The 19,968-nt window shown below is 35.3% G+C and overlaps 1 protein-coding gene and 1 non-coding gene across 2 annotated transcripts in view; both read left to right on the top strand.

Moving 5' to 3' along the window:
- Positions 1-19,968, top strand: part of KPNA1 (karyopherin subunit alpha 1) — a 68,578-nt gene that overhangs the window by 24,840 nt on the left and 23,770 nt on the right. The window contains exons 2-5 of the mRNA XM_065942211.1: positions 2,328-2,461; positions 7,365-7,472; positions 12,369-12,468; positions 14,432-14,526. Of these exons, the coding sequence (XP_065798283.1) occupies positions 2,333-2,461; positions 7,365-7,472; positions 12,369-12,468; positions 14,432-14,526 (432 nt within the window). The 5' untranslated portion in view covers positions 2,328-2,332. The remainder of the gene's footprint in view (positions 1-2,327; positions 2,462-7,364; positions 7,473-12,368; positions 12,469-14,431; positions 14,527-19,968) is intronic.
- Positions 7,965-8,067, top strand: LOC136173847 (U6 spliceosomal RNA). Its single transcript, XR_010664326.1, has one exon. It is a non-coding gene; the product is annotated as a U6 spliceosomal RNA (small nuclear RNA).

The following is a 19,968-nucleotide window of genomic DNA, read 5'->3' as shown; positions in this document are numbered from 1 at the left end:
AACAAAAGTTACAGTCTTTGCAATAGAAAAACTTTTTTGACAAAATTCTAATACCCTTTACTGATCAAAAGAAAAAGCATGAGAATATGCATTAAGAAGGAACTTCCTCCACATGATAAAAAGAACATCTGTGGAAATTTGGAAGGTGACATCACACTTGGTGTTGAAATACTGGATACATTCCCGTAAGATCGGGAATGTAAGACAAGATTGTCAACTCTCCACTTCTATATGAAATTGTATTGGAAGTTCTGATCTTGGCAGTTATGCAAGAAGAAGAAAAGGAATGAAAGTAGTGAAACTGTCTCTGGCAGATGACATGGTCTCGTATGCAAAAAAATCCTAAAGAATCCACTAATAAAATACTCAAATTAACAAGTTCAGTTCTGCAAGGTTGTGGAATACATAAGTCAACATATAAAAATTGATTGTAAAAAAAAAAAAAATTGATTGTATTTATATAGATTTGTTATGAATAATTCAAAGGTAAATTAAGAAAATAATTCCATCTACAATAGCATAAAAATACTTAGTAAATTTAACAAATGTGATGTACTCTGAAAACTACAAGATTTTGTTGAAAGACATTAAATATCTAAGTAAAAAAAAAAATTGTTTTCATGGGTTGGAAGATTAACATTAAGGTGGCAGTACTTTCCAAATTGATTTACAGATTCCATGCAGTTCATATTGGAATGCCACCTGACTTCTTGCAGAACTTGACAGACTCATTCTAAAAGTCACATGGAATTCTAATAGTCACATGGAATGCACTCACAGTGTATCCATCAAGGTGAGTGAAAATAGTCTTTAAAAAAAAAAAGAATAAAAGACGATTCATACTTCATGATGTTAAGACTTACTTTAAAAAAATTGGTAAGCAAGGCTTTGTGGAATTGGCACAAGGATACATATACAGATCAAGGGAGTAGAATTGAAAGGTGAGAAATAAAACTGTCTGTAATTGACTGATTTTCAACAAGAGCATCAAGACTATACAAAAGAGAAAGAATGGTTTTTCATTTTTCAGTAGTGCTGGAACAACTGGTAGCTATGTGCAAAATAGTGTACTTGGATCCTTAAACATCAAACCATACTTAACTCAAAATGGATGACAAACCTCAATATAAGAGATAAGACTCTAAAACTCTTAGAATGAAACTGAGGGTTAAGAATCACTAAGTATGGCACTAAGAACATTAAAAACTTTTGTGCTTCAAATTATAACATTGGAACTTCCCTGGTGGTCCAGTGGTTAAGAATCCACCTTCCATTGCAGGAGACACAGGTTCAGTCCCTTATCAGGGAACTGAGGTATCCCACATGCTGCAGGGCAACTAAGTCTGTGCCACCAATAGAGAGAAGCCTGTGTGCTGCAACTAAGACCTGATGCGGCTAAAAATAAAATTAAAAAAATTAAAAAATAAACTATCAAGAAAGTGAAAATTTGACAACCTATAAAATGGAAGAAAATATTAACAAGTCATATATCTGACAGGGACTTAAAAGAATTCTTACCGTTCAGTGGTAAAAATGACAACCCAATTTAAAAATGGGCAAAGAATCTGAATAGAAATTTTTATGGAGGATGTATAATTGGCAAACAAATAGGTTTAAAGACATCTATCCCACTAGAATGGCTAGAATCAAAAGGTTGTGATTCTTTGCTATACACCTGAAACTAACAAAGTATTGTAAATTAGCTATCTTTCAGTTTAAAAAAAAGCTGTGATAGCAGGTATTGGTGAGGATGTGGAGAAACTGGCAACCCCTGTACACTGCTTTTGTAAATGTAAAATGGTGCAGCCACTTTGGAAAAATACTTTGGTACTTCTTGAAATGATTAAATGGAGTATATAGATATATACCCAAGAGAAATGACAACAGATCTGCATAAAAACTTGTCCATAAATGTTTATGGAAGCACTTTTCAGAGTAGCCAAAAAATGGAAAGAACTCGGAAGTCCATCATTTGATGAGTGGATAAATATAATGGAGTGTATCTATACAATGGGATATTATTCAGTCAAAAAGGAATAAAATACTAATATATACTAATATATGCTGCAACTTGGATGAGCTTTGAAAATACTATGCTAAGTGGAAGAAACCAGGCACAGAAGATCACACGTATTCAATTCATATGAAATATCCAGAAGCAATAGCTTTTTGAGGTGGTGAAAATGTTTAAAAATTGACTGTGGTGTTGATTGTATATAATTGTGAATATGCTAAAAGACACTGAATTGTTTAAAAATGTGAACTATTAAAGTAGCAGAGCTCTCCTAGTAAGCTAAGCTCCTCTGTTTCCTCTCTTATTTTTGTAGAAATCATGACTACTCCAGGAAAAGAAAACTTTCGCCTGAAAAGTTACAAAAATAAGTCCCTGAATCCTGATGAGATGCGCAGGAGGAGGGAGGAAGAAGGACTACAGTTACGTAAACAGAAAAGAGAAGAGCAGGTAAATCCTTTACCCATACTAATTTTTCTTAAAGAATTTAATGTTCTATTTCAATCCTGACTTCACCTTCCTGTATCTTACTTTTAATAATGTTTAATATACATATACATATGTCCCCTTCCCAACTATAAAGTCAGCTTATTTTAGGGGTATGGGAGTGGAGGTGATGTAAAGTAGAATATAAGAATGAGGTTCTCATGTTTCCAATTGCTATTTAATTACTGTTTAATATTTTGGCCTATTTGTTTTATTTTTCTGAAGTTACAACTTCTTTTAAGATTCTGTGTGTGGAGGGAAAAAAAAAAGATTCTGTGTGTGTATTAATGAATTCTCAAGTGATCAATTTGAGAATTGGTCCCTTGCTTTTCCTTCTAAAGTTTAATTTGAAAATTTATCAACATGTATAGAAATAAAGAATAGATAATAAATCTCATAAACCCATCCTTTGGGTTCATTGCTTGTCAACAGTTTGCTGTGCTTGTTTTGTATCTTTGTATCTTTATGTTTCTTCATTACCTAGTATTTTAAACAAAATTTCAAGAAGTAAGTCTTTTTACCCCTAAATTCTGTATCATTCATAATGACACTTAGGACAAGAATTTTGATCATTTTTAACCTTAGAACATCTGCAGGAGAATCTGATACTCACCATCATTTTACCTTTCTCTAAAAATCCTTAGGAGAAATGGTCCATCACGTTTGGCCAGGAAATTTAAAGGTAGAGCACTTAGGTGTTTTGTTTTTTGCTAAGACTTCAGTTTGGAAGGACCATTTGACCCCCACACTATAAAAAGCTCCATATAAGGTAGGTGAATGAGTTGGTACCCTTTGTACCTGAGAAATAGGTAATCTGTTATAAATATTTTACAGTTACAGTGAGCTATTCAACACACACTATTCTTTTGCATAACACTGCACTAGAATATCCAATTATTTGAAGTCCAAGTATAGCAAATTAAGTTTTTAACAGTCTGCTTTACCATCTTTTGAAAGCAACCACTTATTCATAAAAGGATGAGTTTCTTTTGGTTTCTTGTTGCATCTTTAGTCATCTCTGTGTCTTTTTTGAAGTGGAACCTTTTCTTTGGATGAGCTGTTATTTAGCTTCTATTTTGGGGGTAAATTGCAGAAATTACAACAGCACTGTTACATATTTATATTCACATGTAAATATGAATTACATGTATGTATGCATACAAGAACAAGTATAGATCTGAATATAACCAGTAGACTATGCCTTATATTTAGCATAAAGCCATTTGAAGATGATGTAATGGCAGTCTGCCAATAACAGTATTTATTTTATACTGTTTCCTTCTTGGTGATAGGAACTTCATGTTATTGCGCTTCATTGTAAAATTTATATAAACAAGATAAGTTTTTCATATTCAGTTGCCTGAAGGCAGATGCTCTGTCAGTGGCAAGTATGGTCCCATTTACCTGACTAAAAACCTTTGTAGTTGATGTTCTGTCATCTTCATTGTATGACATCTGGAACTGTAATAGGGCCTTAATAGGTTTCTATGATACGGTTCTGGAATATTATTCTATTTAAAATTTTAATTTTGTTGTTTCATATGTTCCATCTTATGTAGGGAGAACTGGTAAAGCAAATTAGGCGGCTTCTTATCACAGCAGTACTTGTTTCATGCCTAATTTGTAAAATAGTAAACATCAGTAAAAAACAGATTCATTTACGTTCTGTTTCTCTTTCCACAGTTGCTCAGTCATCTATCGGGAAAAGTCACAGGGTTTGGCCAGCTGTGCAGCTAGATTTGAGGGTAGTACAGGAATTGATGCTGCCAAGTATACAGAAGATAACAGCGTAGCTGTTAAAGCTTTCCTTTAGGAGACTAGTACTTAGTATCTGTTATTTAGGCGGCACTATATAAATGACCTTTGTTTATTTGATGCCAGTAGAACAAAAATTTAACTTTATTAGTTGATGTCATTCTGATTGAGCCACTTTTATATTTTTTTATGTATAAAAAGATGAAATTTACAGTTACTATTAAAATATTTTGAAATAAGCAGAATCTTGCTAACTCACTCTGAGTAGGTAACATAATGCTGCCAAAAAGTTTGTTAAAGCTATAATGATAAAGAATGAAGGTTTGCTTGATGTTTCTAGTTACAAGAAATATCTTGTGAAGCAAGCAAGTTGATAAAACTTGTAGACAGCCAACTTTTCCCATTGAATAACTTGTTGACAATTTCAGGCAACTGCAGTCTGTATGTGGTATATAAATCATGATTGTTTTGGTAGTTTCTGTCTTCTTTAAAACTTATTTTAAAGTTTTAAAATAGCTTTGGATAGACTTTGAAGGCATTGTGTGGAGTGAGACAAGCCAGAGAAAGACATGTACTTATATGTGGAATCTAAAAACAAAAAACCTGAACTCCTAGGAAAAGAGATCAGACTTGTAGGTACCAGATGTGGATGATTAGGGCAGGGAGAATTGGAGGAAGGTGGTCCAAAGGTACAGACTTCCAGGTACAAGATACATAAATGCTAGGGATACAGTGTACCTCATGACCATAGCTAACACTGGTATATGATATATATAGGATATATATATATATATAGGATAGATAATTTTTTTTCTGTGAGTCTGTTTTCCTTTGATATTTGTTTTTTATGTTTTAGATTCTACATATAAATGATAACATAGAGTGCCTATTGTCTTTCTGACTTATTTCACTAAGCATAATCCTCTCTAGGTTCATCTACTTTGTTGGAAATAGCAAAATTTCATTCTTTTTTCATTTTTTGAGGAACTTCTGTAGTGGCTATACCAGAATCTCTTTTGATACTTTAAATGTGTATGATCCATACTCAGTGGCTTCCATTGTTTCCAGCAGCAAGTCTTCCGTCGGTCTTACCTTTGTTTCCCTGCATGTAAAATGTCTTTTTACCTTTGGCTGCTTTGTTTTTTTTTTGTTTTTATTCCTGAATGTAAACAGTTTGATATAATGTCCTATCATGTTTTCTTCATATTTCTTCCTGGAGTTCTTAGAGATTTTGGATTTGTGGGTTTGTATTTTTCATAGATTTGGAAAAGTTTTGGCCACTGATTTTCCAAATTTATTTCCCTATCCCCACCTTGAGGCTCCAGTTACATGTACAGTAAGTACTTGATGTCACACAGCTGACTTATATTTTGTACATATTTTCTCAGCCTTTTTTTCCATCTCTTTTATTTTGAGATGTCCTTAGATTCCCTCATCTTTTCTTCTACAGTATCTGCTCTTAATCACGTCCAACATACTTTTCATAAAGTTATATTTTTTATATCTAGGTGTTTGATTTCCTTTTTTTTAATGTATTTCTAAAAAATCTCTCGTCATGTTTATACTTTTTTGTATTTTTGAGCACATGGAATATATTTATAACTATTTTAATTCCTTGTCCAGTTCTGTCATCTTTTTCATTTCTAGGTGATTTTGATTGATATTGTCTTTCTTTTCCTCATAGGTAGTCTTTTCTTACTTCTTGTGTGTACTTGTAGTTATTGATTGAATACAGAGCATTGTAATTTTTACCTCCTGTTGTTTGAGTTTTTGTATTCTTTTAATTACATAATGTATAATTCTTTGAATTTGTCATTGCATGTAGTTAAGTTACTTGAAACCAGTTTGTATGTATAATCTAGGACTAATTTACCTTACTGCTGAGTCAATACCCTTCTGGGTATTCTACTCAGTGCCCCATATATTAGGTCTTCCCAACCCAAGGATGGAACTTAGATCTCCAGCATTGCAAGTGAGCTCTTTACCATCTGAGCCACCAGGGAACCCTACACTTTTCTGTTCCAGCCAGCTGAAACATGAATGATTTCTTAACCTGTGTGACCTATAAAATTGTTCTGCATACTCCTTGAAAGCAATTTCTTTTCTAGCTTTTGGCTGTTTCCTCACACCACCTGTGCTTGTCAGTACAAAGCTAATTAAGGGGAACCTTCTACAGGTTTTAGAGTTCTTTCTTTTTGGTGATTTCTTTGTCTTCAATACCCTGCCTTTAGATTCTAGGTGTCTTGGCCTCCTTGGTTCTGAATGCTGTCTCCTCAATTGAGGGGGCTGCTTGACCCTGTTAGGTTCACTCTAACTGTGCTGCATCCTAGAACCTCCATCCAGGCAATCTGAGGCAATAGGACTAATCTTGTTTCTCTTCTTCTGAAGGATCACTGCCTCTGTTGCCTGTAATCTGGCATCTGATAACTATTATTTTAGGGATTTTGTCTGCTTTTTTAAATCGTATAGGGTGAGAGGATAAATTATTACTCTACCATGGCTTGATGAATAAGTGTACTTCCTAGTATATAATGGAAGGCACTATAGTGGTTTTCCTTTAATCACAACTATTCTCCCTTTGCCTCCACAAATTAATAAGTGCTTTAAAAGTAGTGTTCAAACAGTCTTCATTTGTCATCATTGGTTGCTGGACAGATAGGGAAGGTTAGGAAACCTTTATCCACCATCCATTAGGGTTAGGAGGGAGGTATTAAGTTATTCTAGCATTTTTATCCTATTTTTCCTAATGTATTGGTAAGTCTGTCCTGTCAGCTACTTCAGGAGTGAAATGACCAAGCATACCCTGCTTTTTCAACTTTACTTTTTTTTTAATGTGTCATGTAGTGTCAGGCCTCTATTGCTAAATGTTACCTCATCAAGTGTTGGTGGTAATATTTTGTAGTAGTTAATTGCATTAGTTTATAAGACGAGCATTCTGAAATAGTTCCTCATCAGAAACGTTGAAGGAGGCGCACAAATGTTAGAATTTTAAAAATGATTTTCAGAAAGCTCCATCTTTATTGCTTTCTAAAAGTGGGGTACCTAGTGTTTGAATGTTGAACTACCTTGTGTTAGAATTAGTTTAGTTTAGTAACAGTCTTTTATTTTTCAGTTATTCAAGAGAAGAAATGTTGCTACAGCAGAAGAAGAAACAGAAGAAGAAGTTATGTCAGATGGAGGCTTCCATGAGGCTCAGATTAATAACATGGAGATGGCACCAGTAAGTAGGATAATGAAATAAATGCTTTTTACTTTTTTCTGATGAAGATATGAGGTTTAGATCTTTTTTGGAGTTTAAAAAAAAAAATGTAGGGGAGTTCCCTGGTGGCCTAGTGATTAGGATTCTGGGCTTTCATGACTGTGGCCTGCATTCAATCCATGGTTGGGAAACAGATCCTGAAAGCCATGAGGTGGAGCCAAGAAAAGAATTAAAAAAATAGGTTAGATGGCTACAGAAAGTACTTGGTGTTTCATTTTTAAAAGAAAACTATGTCTGTAAACTCATGGTTCATTAAATGTTTATTATATTTTGAACAGCATGCAGTTTAACAGAATTAACTAAATTATGAAGATTAAGTCAGCTGTTGAAACTTTAAGAGATAGTTATAAAATTATTCCTTAAAAGTTGATAACAAGGGCTTTGCTGTTCACCTGAAACTGTCACAATATTGTTTGTAATCAGCCATACTCCAATACAAAATAAAAAGTTAAAGTGCTCGCTTCCGCAGCACATATACTAAATTGGAATGATAAAGAGATTAGCTTGGCCCCTGTGCAAGGATGACATGCAGATTCAGGAAGTGTACTTGAATTTTTGCATTTGAATCAGTTCTAATGAGGTGGATGAAACTGGAACCTGTTATACAGAGCGAAGTAAGTCAGAAAGAAAAGCACCAATACAGTATAATAACGCACACATATGGAATTTAGAAAAATGGTAACGATGACCCTATATGCGAGACAGCAAGACTCAACAGATGTAAAGAAGACTTTTGGACTCTGTGGGAGAAGGTGAGGGTGGGATGATTTGAGCAAATAGCATTGAAACATGTGTATTGTCATGTGAATAGATTGCCAGTCCAGGTTCAATGCATGAGACAGGGTACTGGTACACTGGGATGACCCTGAGGGAGGTGGGAGGGGGGTTCAGGATGGGGAACACATGTACACCCATGGTTGATTCATGTGAATGTATGGCAGAAACTACCACAATATGGTAAAGTAATTAGCCTCCAATTTAAATAAATAAATCTTAAAAAGTTAAAGAAAAAAAAAAGTTGATAACAAGGCATGCTTTAAAGGAATTCCCAATTTGTTACTCATTCCAAGTACAAAATTGGACATATTCATATGTTTTAAAACATTGGTTCTACATCACAGCTATTGCAATTTTCTATTATAACCCATTTTGTAACTTTCTTGAGGGTTACATAAACAGATAAAAATTATGCTTTATTTATATGGATATAACACTTGTCTAGGTTTTCGGTTTTTTAATCAATTGTATATAATGTTTTAACAAATCATATATATACATGATTTTCAAAAAAAGAAAAATCTTTCTCTTCTACCTTACTCACCCAATTTCTATCCCCACTGGCAGCCACTGTTACTAAATTCTTAACTCCTTTTGAGAAAAATCCCCCTCTTTTTGACAAATAATAGTATATTATGCACAGTATTTTACAGATTTTTTTTCTCTTTCAATTTTTATGGGCCAACTTTCTTTTGGGATTAGAGCAGTTTAAATTGCTTTGAAATCTATGTAGACGTGTTGCCAACACTATTATTTTGTGGTGAATTCTTACAGACTCTTTAGGAAGTTGAGCTGTCTTTTTTTTTCCAAGTAAATGTTAAATGATTATGATGTATTTTGTGAACTGTATTAGGGTTCTACAGAGTTAATGGAACAAATTTTGGGGTTGGGAGAGAGGAAGAGAGAGATTGGTTGATCCATTGATATTTGATTTTTCAGTAATTGGCTCGTGCAATTGTTGGAGCTCGTAAGTCTGAAATTTGTAGGGTAAGCCAGTAGGCTGGAAATTTAGGTAAAAGTTTGAGACTGATTTCCTTCTTTTAAGAAACCTCAATCTTTGCCCTTCAACTGATTGCATAAGGCCCACACACATTTTGGAGGATAATGTGTATTGATTAAAATGTTAATCACATCTAAAAAATAACCTTCACAGCAACATTTAGACTGTTGTTTGTCCAAACAGCTGGGTTCCACAGCCTAACCAAGTTGACACATAAAATTGACTATCCCAATCTACTCCTTGTCATTGTGGCATTCATATGCAACTCTTTAAACTGAGTCTCAGATAAAGACAGTGACAAGATCACACATCCTCGTAACATGATACAGCTATCCTTCCTGCAGCTGAAGATCTACTAACCTTTTCCTCAGAAGGGGAAAAGTCCTTGAGTGATGTTATTTCTCTCTTTGATATCCTTTAACTTGCTATGATGTAAAGTTAACGGTATTTAAATACTGTAAATGTAAAGTCAATATAGCTTACATGATAAAGGGATGAGAGAGGGAAGAAAGCAAAGATATTTGTGAAAACATATTCTTAACAGGATCATGTAGGTACTTTTGTTTATTCAGGAATCAGACTTACAAGTTTCAAAGTAGTTACTTTTCTGACTCTTAAGAGCAGAATGCTTCTTAACCCATGAGTTATTCTTCTTGTTATTCAGTCACCCAATTGTGTCTGACTCTGTGACCCCATGGACTGCAGCACGCCAGGTCTCCCTGTCCCTTATCCTCTCCTGGAGTTTGCCTAAGTTCATGTTCATTGCATCAGTGATGCTGACCAGCCATCTCATCCTCTGACACTCTCTTCTCCTTCTGCCCTCAATCTTTCACAGCATCAGGGACTTTTCCAATTAGTCGTCTGTTCGCATCAGATGACCAAAATGCTGGAGCTTCAGATTTAGCATCAGTCCTTCCAGTGAATATTTAGGATTGATCTCCCTTAAGATTGGTTTGATCTCCCTGCTGTCCAAGGGACTTTCAGGAGTCTTCTGCAGCACCACAGTTTGATGGCATTGATTCTTTGGCATTCTGTCTTCTTTATGGTCTAGCTCTCACAGTCGTATGTGACCACTTTGTCAGTAGAGCAATGTCTCTGCTTTTCAACCCACTGACTAGGCTTGTCATCACTTTCCTGCCAAGAAGTAATCATTTTCTGATATGGCTGCAGTCACCATCTGCAGTGATTTTGGAGCCTAAGAAGAGGAAATCAGTCACTATTTCCACCTTTTCCCCTTCTATTTGCCATGTAGTAATGGGCCAGATGCCATGATATTAATTTTTTTAATATTTGGTCTTAAGCCGGCTCTTTCACTCTCCTCCTTCACCCTCAACAAGAGGCTCTTTAGTTCCTCTTTACTTTCTGCCATTAGTGTGGTGTCATTCACATATCTGAGGTTGTCGATGTTTCTCCCACCCATCTTGATTCCAGCTTGTAACTCATCCAGCCTGGCATTTCTCGTGAGCATATAGGTTAAATAAATAGGGTGACAGCAGACAGTCCTTTTGTACTCCTTTCTCAATCTTGAATCAGTCAGTTTTTCCATATAGGGTTCTAACTATTGCTTCTTGACCCGCATACAGGTTTTTTAGGAGACAGGTAAGATGATCTGGTATTCCCATCTCTCTTAAGACCTTTTCACAGTTTGTCATGATCTACATAGTCCAAGGCTTTAGCATAGTCAAGGAAACACAAATGTTTTTCTGAAATTCCCTTGCTTTCTCTATAATCCAGCAAATGTTGGCAATTGGATCTCTAGTTCCTCTTCCTTTTCTGAACCCAGCTTGGACGCCTGGAAGTTCTTGGTTTGCACAGTGCTGATGCCTAGCATGTAAGATTTTAAGCATGACCTTATTGGCATGGGAGATGAGTGCAGTGGTTAGCACTCATCTGATTGTTAGCACATTCTTTGGTACTACCCTTCTTGGGAACTGGAATGAGGATTGACCTTTTCCAGTCCTGTGGCTGCTGCTGGGTGTTCCAGATTTGCTAACATAATGAATGCAAAACCTTGATGGCATCATCCTTTAGGGATTTGAATAGTTCTGCTAGAATTTCATTTCATCCACTAACTTTATTAACAGCAGTGCTTCTTAAGGCCCACTTGACTTTGCACTTCAGAATATCTGGCTCTGGGTGACTAACCACACCACTATAGTAATCTGATTGATTAAAATCTTTTTTATACAGTTCTTCCATTTATTCTTTTCATCTCTTCTTGATCTCTTCAACATCTATTAGGTCTATCCTTTATTCTTAAGTGTTAGATATTGCTTACCAGCCATCTAGCATTTATAACTTAGTGCAGTTTTCTTCAGGATTTATCTTATTATTACCTTTCATGAAATATTAAGAACTTTATTTCATTGTGACAAGTGATCCTGAGAAGTATAATGCTGGGGATGGGTTTTGGGAAAGCACTAATAAAGCAAGAGACTAGTGGGAAACTGAAAGGTTTTTCTAAAGCAAGAAAATAGAAACTTTAAAAGTCAGCTGTTGAATTTGGTAGTGGCTAGAATCTGTGATTTATACAAGACTACTCTGTATTCATTCAGTAAATATTTGTTGCACATCCACAGTATGCCAGCCATCAGAGATAGAGTGGTAAGATAGGGTGTTTGGCTTTCATGAAGCTTATAGAATACTGGGGGGACCTAAACATTTAACAGGTAACTAAGAAGAATGATAGTTGAAAGGGCTGGGCATAGGATTAAAGTAGAATGATGTGGTAGAGATAGAGTAGCTGCTTTAGATTTGGAGGTCAGGAAAAGCCTTGTTTTAGAACTTAACATTTAATCTGAATGCAAGGAACAGCCAGCCATGTGATGAGCAGGAGAGGAAGGATAATAAATGCCTTATCTTAGTGTTTACTATTAAGGTTACTCTCTCAACAGTTGTGAGTTTTTTAATAATAGACAAAGATTTTTGGTTTCATCGCATTATTAATTATCTCACGCATTTATACATGCAAAGATTATGCTACCTTTGTGTAACTCAGTAAGTTGGCCACAATTTATCTTTGTTTTCCTTTGAATTTAAGTTAAAATTTTATTGTATTTGCTTTCTGTTTGTGATTTCAGGGTGGTGTTATTACTTCTGACATGATTGAAATGATATTTTCCAATAGCCCAGAGCAACAGCTTTCAGCAACACAGAAGTTCAGAAAACTGCTTTCAAAAGGTGAGTTCTGAATATGTTAAGTATTTTTCATTTATGTAGAAAATGTTACTTTGCCATAGTCTATTTTTCTCATGTAGATAGGCCTGTTTTGGAGTATGTCTATCAACAGAATAAAAGGATGCTTACAGATACGTGTATATTATGAGCCATGGCTAGTTTTTTAATTTCTTCTTTTATTTGAGTGATCTTATCAGTACCAGAAGATGGCATTATTTTCATATCTGAGGTATTTTATAAAAGATCTTAAAGTGATAAGAGTAGCAATGTTTCATGTTAATTTAAAATGAGAAACTCCACTCTTTTTTAAGAAAAACTTAAAGTATCACTTGGAAGAGTAGTGATTGTTGATTTTAATGATAGCAATTTATTGCTGATTTAAGTATGGATTTATTAGTGGACAGGATAACTGCTTTTTTTTTTTTTTTTTTTTTTATAATTAGAGTAGGATGAGATAGGATACTTCTTGTCTTCTGGGCACGTAAGAACTCTGGAACTCTAAGCCATATGGAAATATTGATAGTAAATACTTAAAATAATTGGCCTTCCTCCCCGTCATCCAGTAGTAGGTTATGGTTATTTGGAATCATTAGTGATAAATTAATATATCTCTTGAGGATAACTAGAATTAAAATGTACCACCATAGCAAAAGATAATTGTCTTGTGCACAGCAGCCTGTTAAAAATACCTCCCTCTCCCTGCCCCCTTCAAAAAATGTCTTAACTTTTTTTAGTATTCTGAGATGGTTTTCTTAGACAGTGTGGCTTTCTAAGGCCTTTCACCACTGTGCTACTTCATTGCCTGTATTCTGGTTTTCCAGCCATTCTTAAAATGTGATAATTAGAATATGATACTACATTCTTATTACTCTAAAGTGTGGTGGGAAATTATCTTCTTTGTCTTGAAACTATATATTCCAATAATGTACTTCAGGCTAGCATCATTTATTTTGGTGGCCATGGCATAGTAATATTTCTTTGTCTTTTCAACAGTCTATACGCCCTAATACTTTCCTTTATGGACTGTTTTTAGGTTTTGTCTGTGTAGCCATGTGAATTTTTAAAATTGCTCTAAAAGCTAAATGTTGCTTTATCCCTGTTGTTTTATTGCCAGCTTGGATTATTGTTCTTTCTATATGTTCTTTCTGTAATTTAACATATTAATGACTTCATTTTTATTGTAATCATCAAATTTATTTGTTGTGTTTATATGAATGGTTGATAAAAATGTTGAACCAGGCAGAGAATATGTCATTAGAGCTTGCTTTAAATTAACATTGAACCATTAGTCATCTCTTTGCAGTGAGTCCATTGACTTTGCTAAGAGTCCCTAGTAGTACTGTCATCCAGCTGCCATTTTTCTTGCAGAGCTACATGAATGTCATCAAAAACTTCGTCAGATCTCTTGCTGAAATTACAATGCTGATTGTTTAGGACATTTCTTACCTATTTACCCAACATATCTCTGTTGACTGACTTTGTTTATAAGATACTCTATTGTCATAAATGAAAATCAGATGAATTTGGCAAGTCATTCTTATTTTTGTTGGCCCCTACTTATCACTACAGCTGTAAAATTAGATCCTTTAAGCACAGGATCTCCTAATCCAGTTTCTTAAGACAATTTATGTTTAAAAAAAAAAAAAAGACTTAACAGTGTTTGTCTTTTGATGTTTTTCCCCTACTTTCGAAGTTTTCTAAAATAATAGAGGCAGTGATTTTCAATTTTTAGAAATTCTGCCCATCATTTCATGTTAAGGCTTCCCTTATTTTGAAATCTTTTAAGCTACCCTAGTTTCAAAGTGACCGAACTCAATTTTACATTTTTTTTTTCTTTTTTAGATTTCCAACATGAAAGAGATGCTAAAATTGAGGGAGGGATATTATGAAGTAAGTTTGAGCTTTATAAAGTCCTTGACTTGAAATCAAAGGATTGTTTTTCTTCTTTTATTTTATGGGGAGACAGAACCTAATCCTCCTATTGATGAAGTCATCAGCACACCAGGAGTAGTGGCCAGGTTTGTGGAGTTCCTCAAACGAAAAGAAAATTGTACACTGCAGGTGCGGACCATTTTCATTTCTTGCCTCATATTTTAATTTCCATTGCAAACTTATGTTTTGTATACAGATTTGTTACTTTTTTTAATCTAGTTGAAAGATTAATTTTTTGATAGTGATGTTCTAGACAACCCATTGCAAGCTGCTTTCATATCTTTGTAAACATCCAGGTCCTTGGTTTTACTGTTTAAAATTCTTGTCATTTTTACTCATGTAAAAGATTATATTTTATGATGACTATGGATCATACTTAGCTGGGAGGGAATTGTTTGCAGTAGCAGACGACCCAGTAAGGACCTAATGTGGACTCTGTAAAATTTGGTTTTGAAGGATTTTTAGATTATACTTGTTGGTTTTTTCGGGGCTTTGTAACATGAACTAGATCAGAGACTCACTGATTCCCAAACCTGGTTCTAATTAATCCTCTTCCCCGCCCATCCCAAAAGAGCTGTCAAGGACGTAGCCTTGTTGGGAATCTGTGCTTTCTCCTGTGTTAATTTACTCTGTCAATACTGTTGTATAGGAATTCCAAGAGAAAATTCTACCACTTTGGTGTTAGATAATTTTTAGAGTAAAAGAACCATGAACTGACTCGCATCTTGGGAGTTATCTAGAAATTTAAAAATACTATATTGTTTCTGAATAAAGTCAGCTCTTAAGTAAACTGGTAATTTTTCAGTAGTTAGAACTTCCTTGTAGTAACCACCTGAATCAATTTCTGTGTTATTCTTTAACAATTTGTGTGATTCCTAAATTCTCACTTGTAGGATCTTTTCTGAGGGGCTCAAGCCTTTTAGAAAGATTCTGCAACTATAAAGATCAGTTAGGTACCATGCAGATTACAAAATGGCTTATTTTTCCAAGTAGATACTTGCTAATAACAAGTTAATCATAAAGATAACTTTCACCCTCTTGTGTATTACCTTTGCCTTACTCTAAGGCTACAATAAGGACTGGGGTATTATTTTTAATAAGTAATAGCTCCTCTCCCCAGGCTCCTTACTGTCCAGAGCACTATTGATAATTCATAAGCTTGATGCTTTGTCTTGATATTTTCTCTCCTTTCTTCCCATCCCATCTTTCTCTTTCTTTTACTCTTTGTTGCGGTGATGAGTTCCTTCCAGAGGAAAAACAAGAAATCCAGAAAAGGTAGAGTACTTCAGTGTCCCATCAGTTTTCTTCTCCAGTTTGACACTTACTAATTCCCAAGTTCATTTGCATTAAGATTCTGTTTTGCTAGCTGCCTTCTGGATTGTAATTCTGGTCCCCATCTGAGGCCAAGATCACCATACACCTGGAAAATAATCAGGTTCACCTAGAGAGCAAAGAAAGAGGACTTTTCTCAGGAAAAAAGGGAAATCCAGACTACCAACACTGCAGAGATTAGAGCCTGAACCCCTAAGCAACCTGTCAAGAGAACCAGAGGGACCAAATGAAGAGCCTTACTGCAGTTTATCATTTGAAAAGCTTTATAGGAAGAGGGAGGTAGGGAAAATTACCATTTTGTTCATTTGAAAATATGTTTCTGTCCTATCCCTGACAGCAAGAGTAATTTGGAGATCCTAAATTTACTCTTGAACTTAGTTTTTAGTAGATGGTTGAAGAGATCCAGTTCCTTAATGCATTCATTAAAGGCAGATGGTATATTTAGTCCTAAGATAAAATATGTCAGAGAATTGGATCTTTCCCCATTCCTACCCTCTCCAGTCCTCCCTAAAGAGCACAGTGTATTCTCACACACAATTCCATCTCCTAGCTAACACTTGTAAATTCTACATCATTTTGATTTTGTAATCCTAGAGTTTGTATCTTAACATATTTGAAGACAAAAGCCTTCAGAAATCTCTAAATTTGCTTGTATCAAAATTATCAGAGTCCTCCCTTGTACAGACTATTAATTAAGCTGAAAGATGAAGAAATGATTCCTCTGGAAGTGACCACCTCATGATTTTCACCTTAGTGATCCAAAGACTGAGAGAGAAAACAAAACTGTCATCATCCTCAGATTTTCTTCTGTGTACATTTAACATAATATTCTTTCTCCAGTGTGACTAATGGGTAATCTTGACTACCCCAAAGGCAGGAGGAAATCACTATATTCCAAGAGGCTTCGTGGTCAAATAATTAGGTATACTCTGGGAGGCTTGGAGGGTACTCCTTCCTCTGTCTCCTTGGAGAGCACTAGGATGTGAGTTGTCACTGATACTCCTACCTGCATATTAGAAATTTGAATAGTGTGTTTTTTGGAATGAGATGTTTACCATTTCTCTTCCAGAAAGAGAGTAATAATATATAGTCATGATAACTTAACTCACTAATAAATCCTTGGACAAATGTAATCCCTTCATTCCATATACAAAGAACTGTGAATCCTAGTGAAGGGTCTCTTCACTGTCTTTCTGGCTTTCCTCATCCCAAACCAATGGGGTGTTGCAAACCAAGGTGATAAAAATGCCTGCTTTTGGCAGTGCTACCTAAATACTCACTTGCCCTCAAATGAGATGATCATGAATGAAATCTAGGACTTTGGAAGCAGACTACGCCATTTAACTAACAGCGTTCTCAAACTTGGTAACATGTAGGCCTCAGAATACTTGAGCCCTTGACATGAGATTGGTCTGCTTCATGGTGTATTCCCTGGACCCACTTTGGTTGCATTCTGAGTCCAGGTCCAAAATTTTTGTACTGTCCTTTGCAGTGCTGAGATGTATTCCCAAACCTTCTTATATAGAAGCTTACAAAAAAAGCTAGAATATAAGTAAATTGCCTCCTAGTTCCAGTCATTAAATAGATATTCCTCTTAAAGTTATAAATTTGAGTTAAATTTGTTTAGTTTTCCCATTTCTACCTTTCTTGTTGACACTAAAAGCTTAATGTGATAAACTGCAGTAAGCCTTCATCCTCCTATGTTTTTCCCATCTTCATTGAGCCCTCTACCTATCTTGAAAGGTTGCTCAGATGACTCAGGCACTGTTCTCTCCAGAGTTTGATATCTGGGTTTATTTTTCTGATGTGAGCCTCTCTTTTCACTTGCTCTCCAGGTGAGCCTGGCATTTGCTAGGAACCAGAGTGGAACCGGCAAAGTGGCCAGCAACAGAGTCCTGATCCAAATGGAGAAAGGGAACCAGGCGTACTTCAACCTGGAGTGGGAAACTTGATAGGAGGTCAGAAGTACTTCAGTTTTGGATTCTCATTTTCCTTATTTAAGGAACTGGGCACCGAAAGGTAGAGATTGAGAAGGGAAAGAGAGAACATATCAAGTCTTTAGTGTGCCCTTCAGATTTCAGTTGTAGGCTTATTTAGAAATTTTTTGGACAGTGAAAAATAAGTGAAATTACAATTTGTAAGCAATCACAGCTGCATGACAGGTTGTTTCCTCACATGATGCCATTCTTAGAACACTAAGAATATAGTAGTTTAGAACAACAAAGAGGAGTAAAGATTATAGTTATTTTGGGTATTACTTCTGATGGTACCATTTCTTGAATTTTTTTCATTTCATCATGTTGCTGAGTTTTTTTGAGTTGCATGGTTACTTACTTAGATTACCTTTTCTGGCCATTTCTCTATAACTTTATGCAGTTGTTTTTGGAATCAACTCTCGTGTTAGAATCTAGTCTGGAACCTGAGACTGAAACATTCATCCCACTCAAAAAATAATGACTGTAATACCCAGTGAAAGAGAAATATAGTTCAAAGTTCACCCAATTTTTAAAAAACATACTTACATATTAAATGTAAACACAAGAAGAAAGTTGGTTCTTATAACACTTTAATAGGAGTTTAACTCATGGGGAATTCTCAGCCTGTCCCTCCCTTTCTCTCTCTTTCTGTTTCTGTCTCTCCAATACGTACATAGATGTCACACATATACACATTGGTATAGAAAATTACACAAGCAGAGCTTGGTAAGTTTTTACAAGATAAACATCACAGTAATCTTCTCCGTGTTTGTGTGTGTATTTTAATGCCTCATTAATCCATGAGTATGATTTGGTTTTCAGTGGCTCTCTGGTTATGGTTATTCATCTCCTTCTATTCATTACCATCTGGTTATGGTTATTCATAACTTATTATGGTTATTCGTAACTTATTCATTACCATCCAGTAATGGTAAAATTACTTTCTGATTTCCATTCTCACTAGGAGAGTCTTTGACTCTTCTTTGGATTCAGGTTATAATCGTTACGTACTTCTTAGTAATAAACTTAACTCTGGTACGTTCTTTTGTTGAAAAGTCCTAACTTCCAATTTCCTTCCATTCATGTTCTGGCTGTTATTTACTTTTTCTCCATTTTACTGGTTGTTATCACTCTACTTTGTTTTGCTTCTCCATTTTATTCACTTCATTGGCATCTAGAGTTCTTTCTCTGGGAGACCTTTGGTGCTAAACCTCATCAAACAGCAGTCTGAATTCTGGGAGCAATCAGTATTCTAATTTCTTCTCATTGATAACTCTGTGTGTGTGTTGTGTTCAGTCGCTTCAGTCATGTCTTAACTCTCTGTGACCCTATGGACTGTAGCCTGCCAGGCTCCTTTGTCCATGGAATTTCCCAGCAAGAATACTGGAGTGGGTTGCCATGCCCTCCTTCAGGGGATTTTCTCAAGCCAGGGATTGAACCCCCTTCTCCTGCATTGCAGGCAGATTCTTTACCACTGAGCCACCAGGGAACCCTTATAACTCTTTAATATATTATTTATCTACTCAGGTTGTTGTTACCATTTCTTTTGCATGAAAATCTCACTGCAAACCTTTTCTCTCTCTGATATAGATTGCTGTCTATGCTGATTTTACTCATTTTTTACAGGTTGCTTTTCCTCCAAATTTTCGTATTTTTGACTTGTTCTCAGATGCTGATGACTCTTTGTTGAACTTGGAGCCTTCCTTCTTGTAGGAGAGTTTGCTTTTGTACTCACTTCAAATGTTTCTCTTAAACTAGTTAATTTTCCTAGTAAGCAAAAGAAACTACTTTGTAGGTGAACTGTGTTCCTTTTAGCTTTTCCTAAATAATCTGGCATGTCATTAATCGAAATTGCTTGCCCTGGATACTAAAACTACAAGTCATTGAAAGGCTTTTGTCATTATTACAGGTGTGTTTCAGAGAGGAAGCTGATTTGGTTCATAAGCCTACTAGATGAGGAGACTGTAATCTATTTTAATAGTTTTGACTTACATTACTCAAATCATTAGTGATCATTGGATATTTTGCTGATAGTTTCCTCATTCATAAACTAGAAAAGCTGGGCGTCTTTGTCTGGGTGGTTGTAAGGAACACCTAAGAGTATGTGACTAATGCTTTTAAAATATAAAGGCCTGTATAAATGTCAAGTTTCAATTCAGACAGATTGAAAAGGGCTTGAACATTGGTTTGGGTAGTAATTTAATTACAGAGGTGATTTAAGATGAGTTTATTTTGTTCTATTCAGTGTTTAAAAGTCTTCTGA

Source organism: Muntiacus reevesi, chromosome 8 (assembly GCF_963930625.1).
Source record: "Muntiacus reevesi chromosome 8, mMunRee1.1, whole genome shotgun sequence".
NCBI classification, from domain to species: Eukaryota; Metazoa; Chordata; class Mammalia; order Artiodactyla; family Cervidae; genus Muntiacus; species Muntiacus reevesi.
The sequence above is the reverse complement of the archived record's forward strand: the minus strand, read 5'-3'. Positions and strand labels throughout refer to the sequence as shown.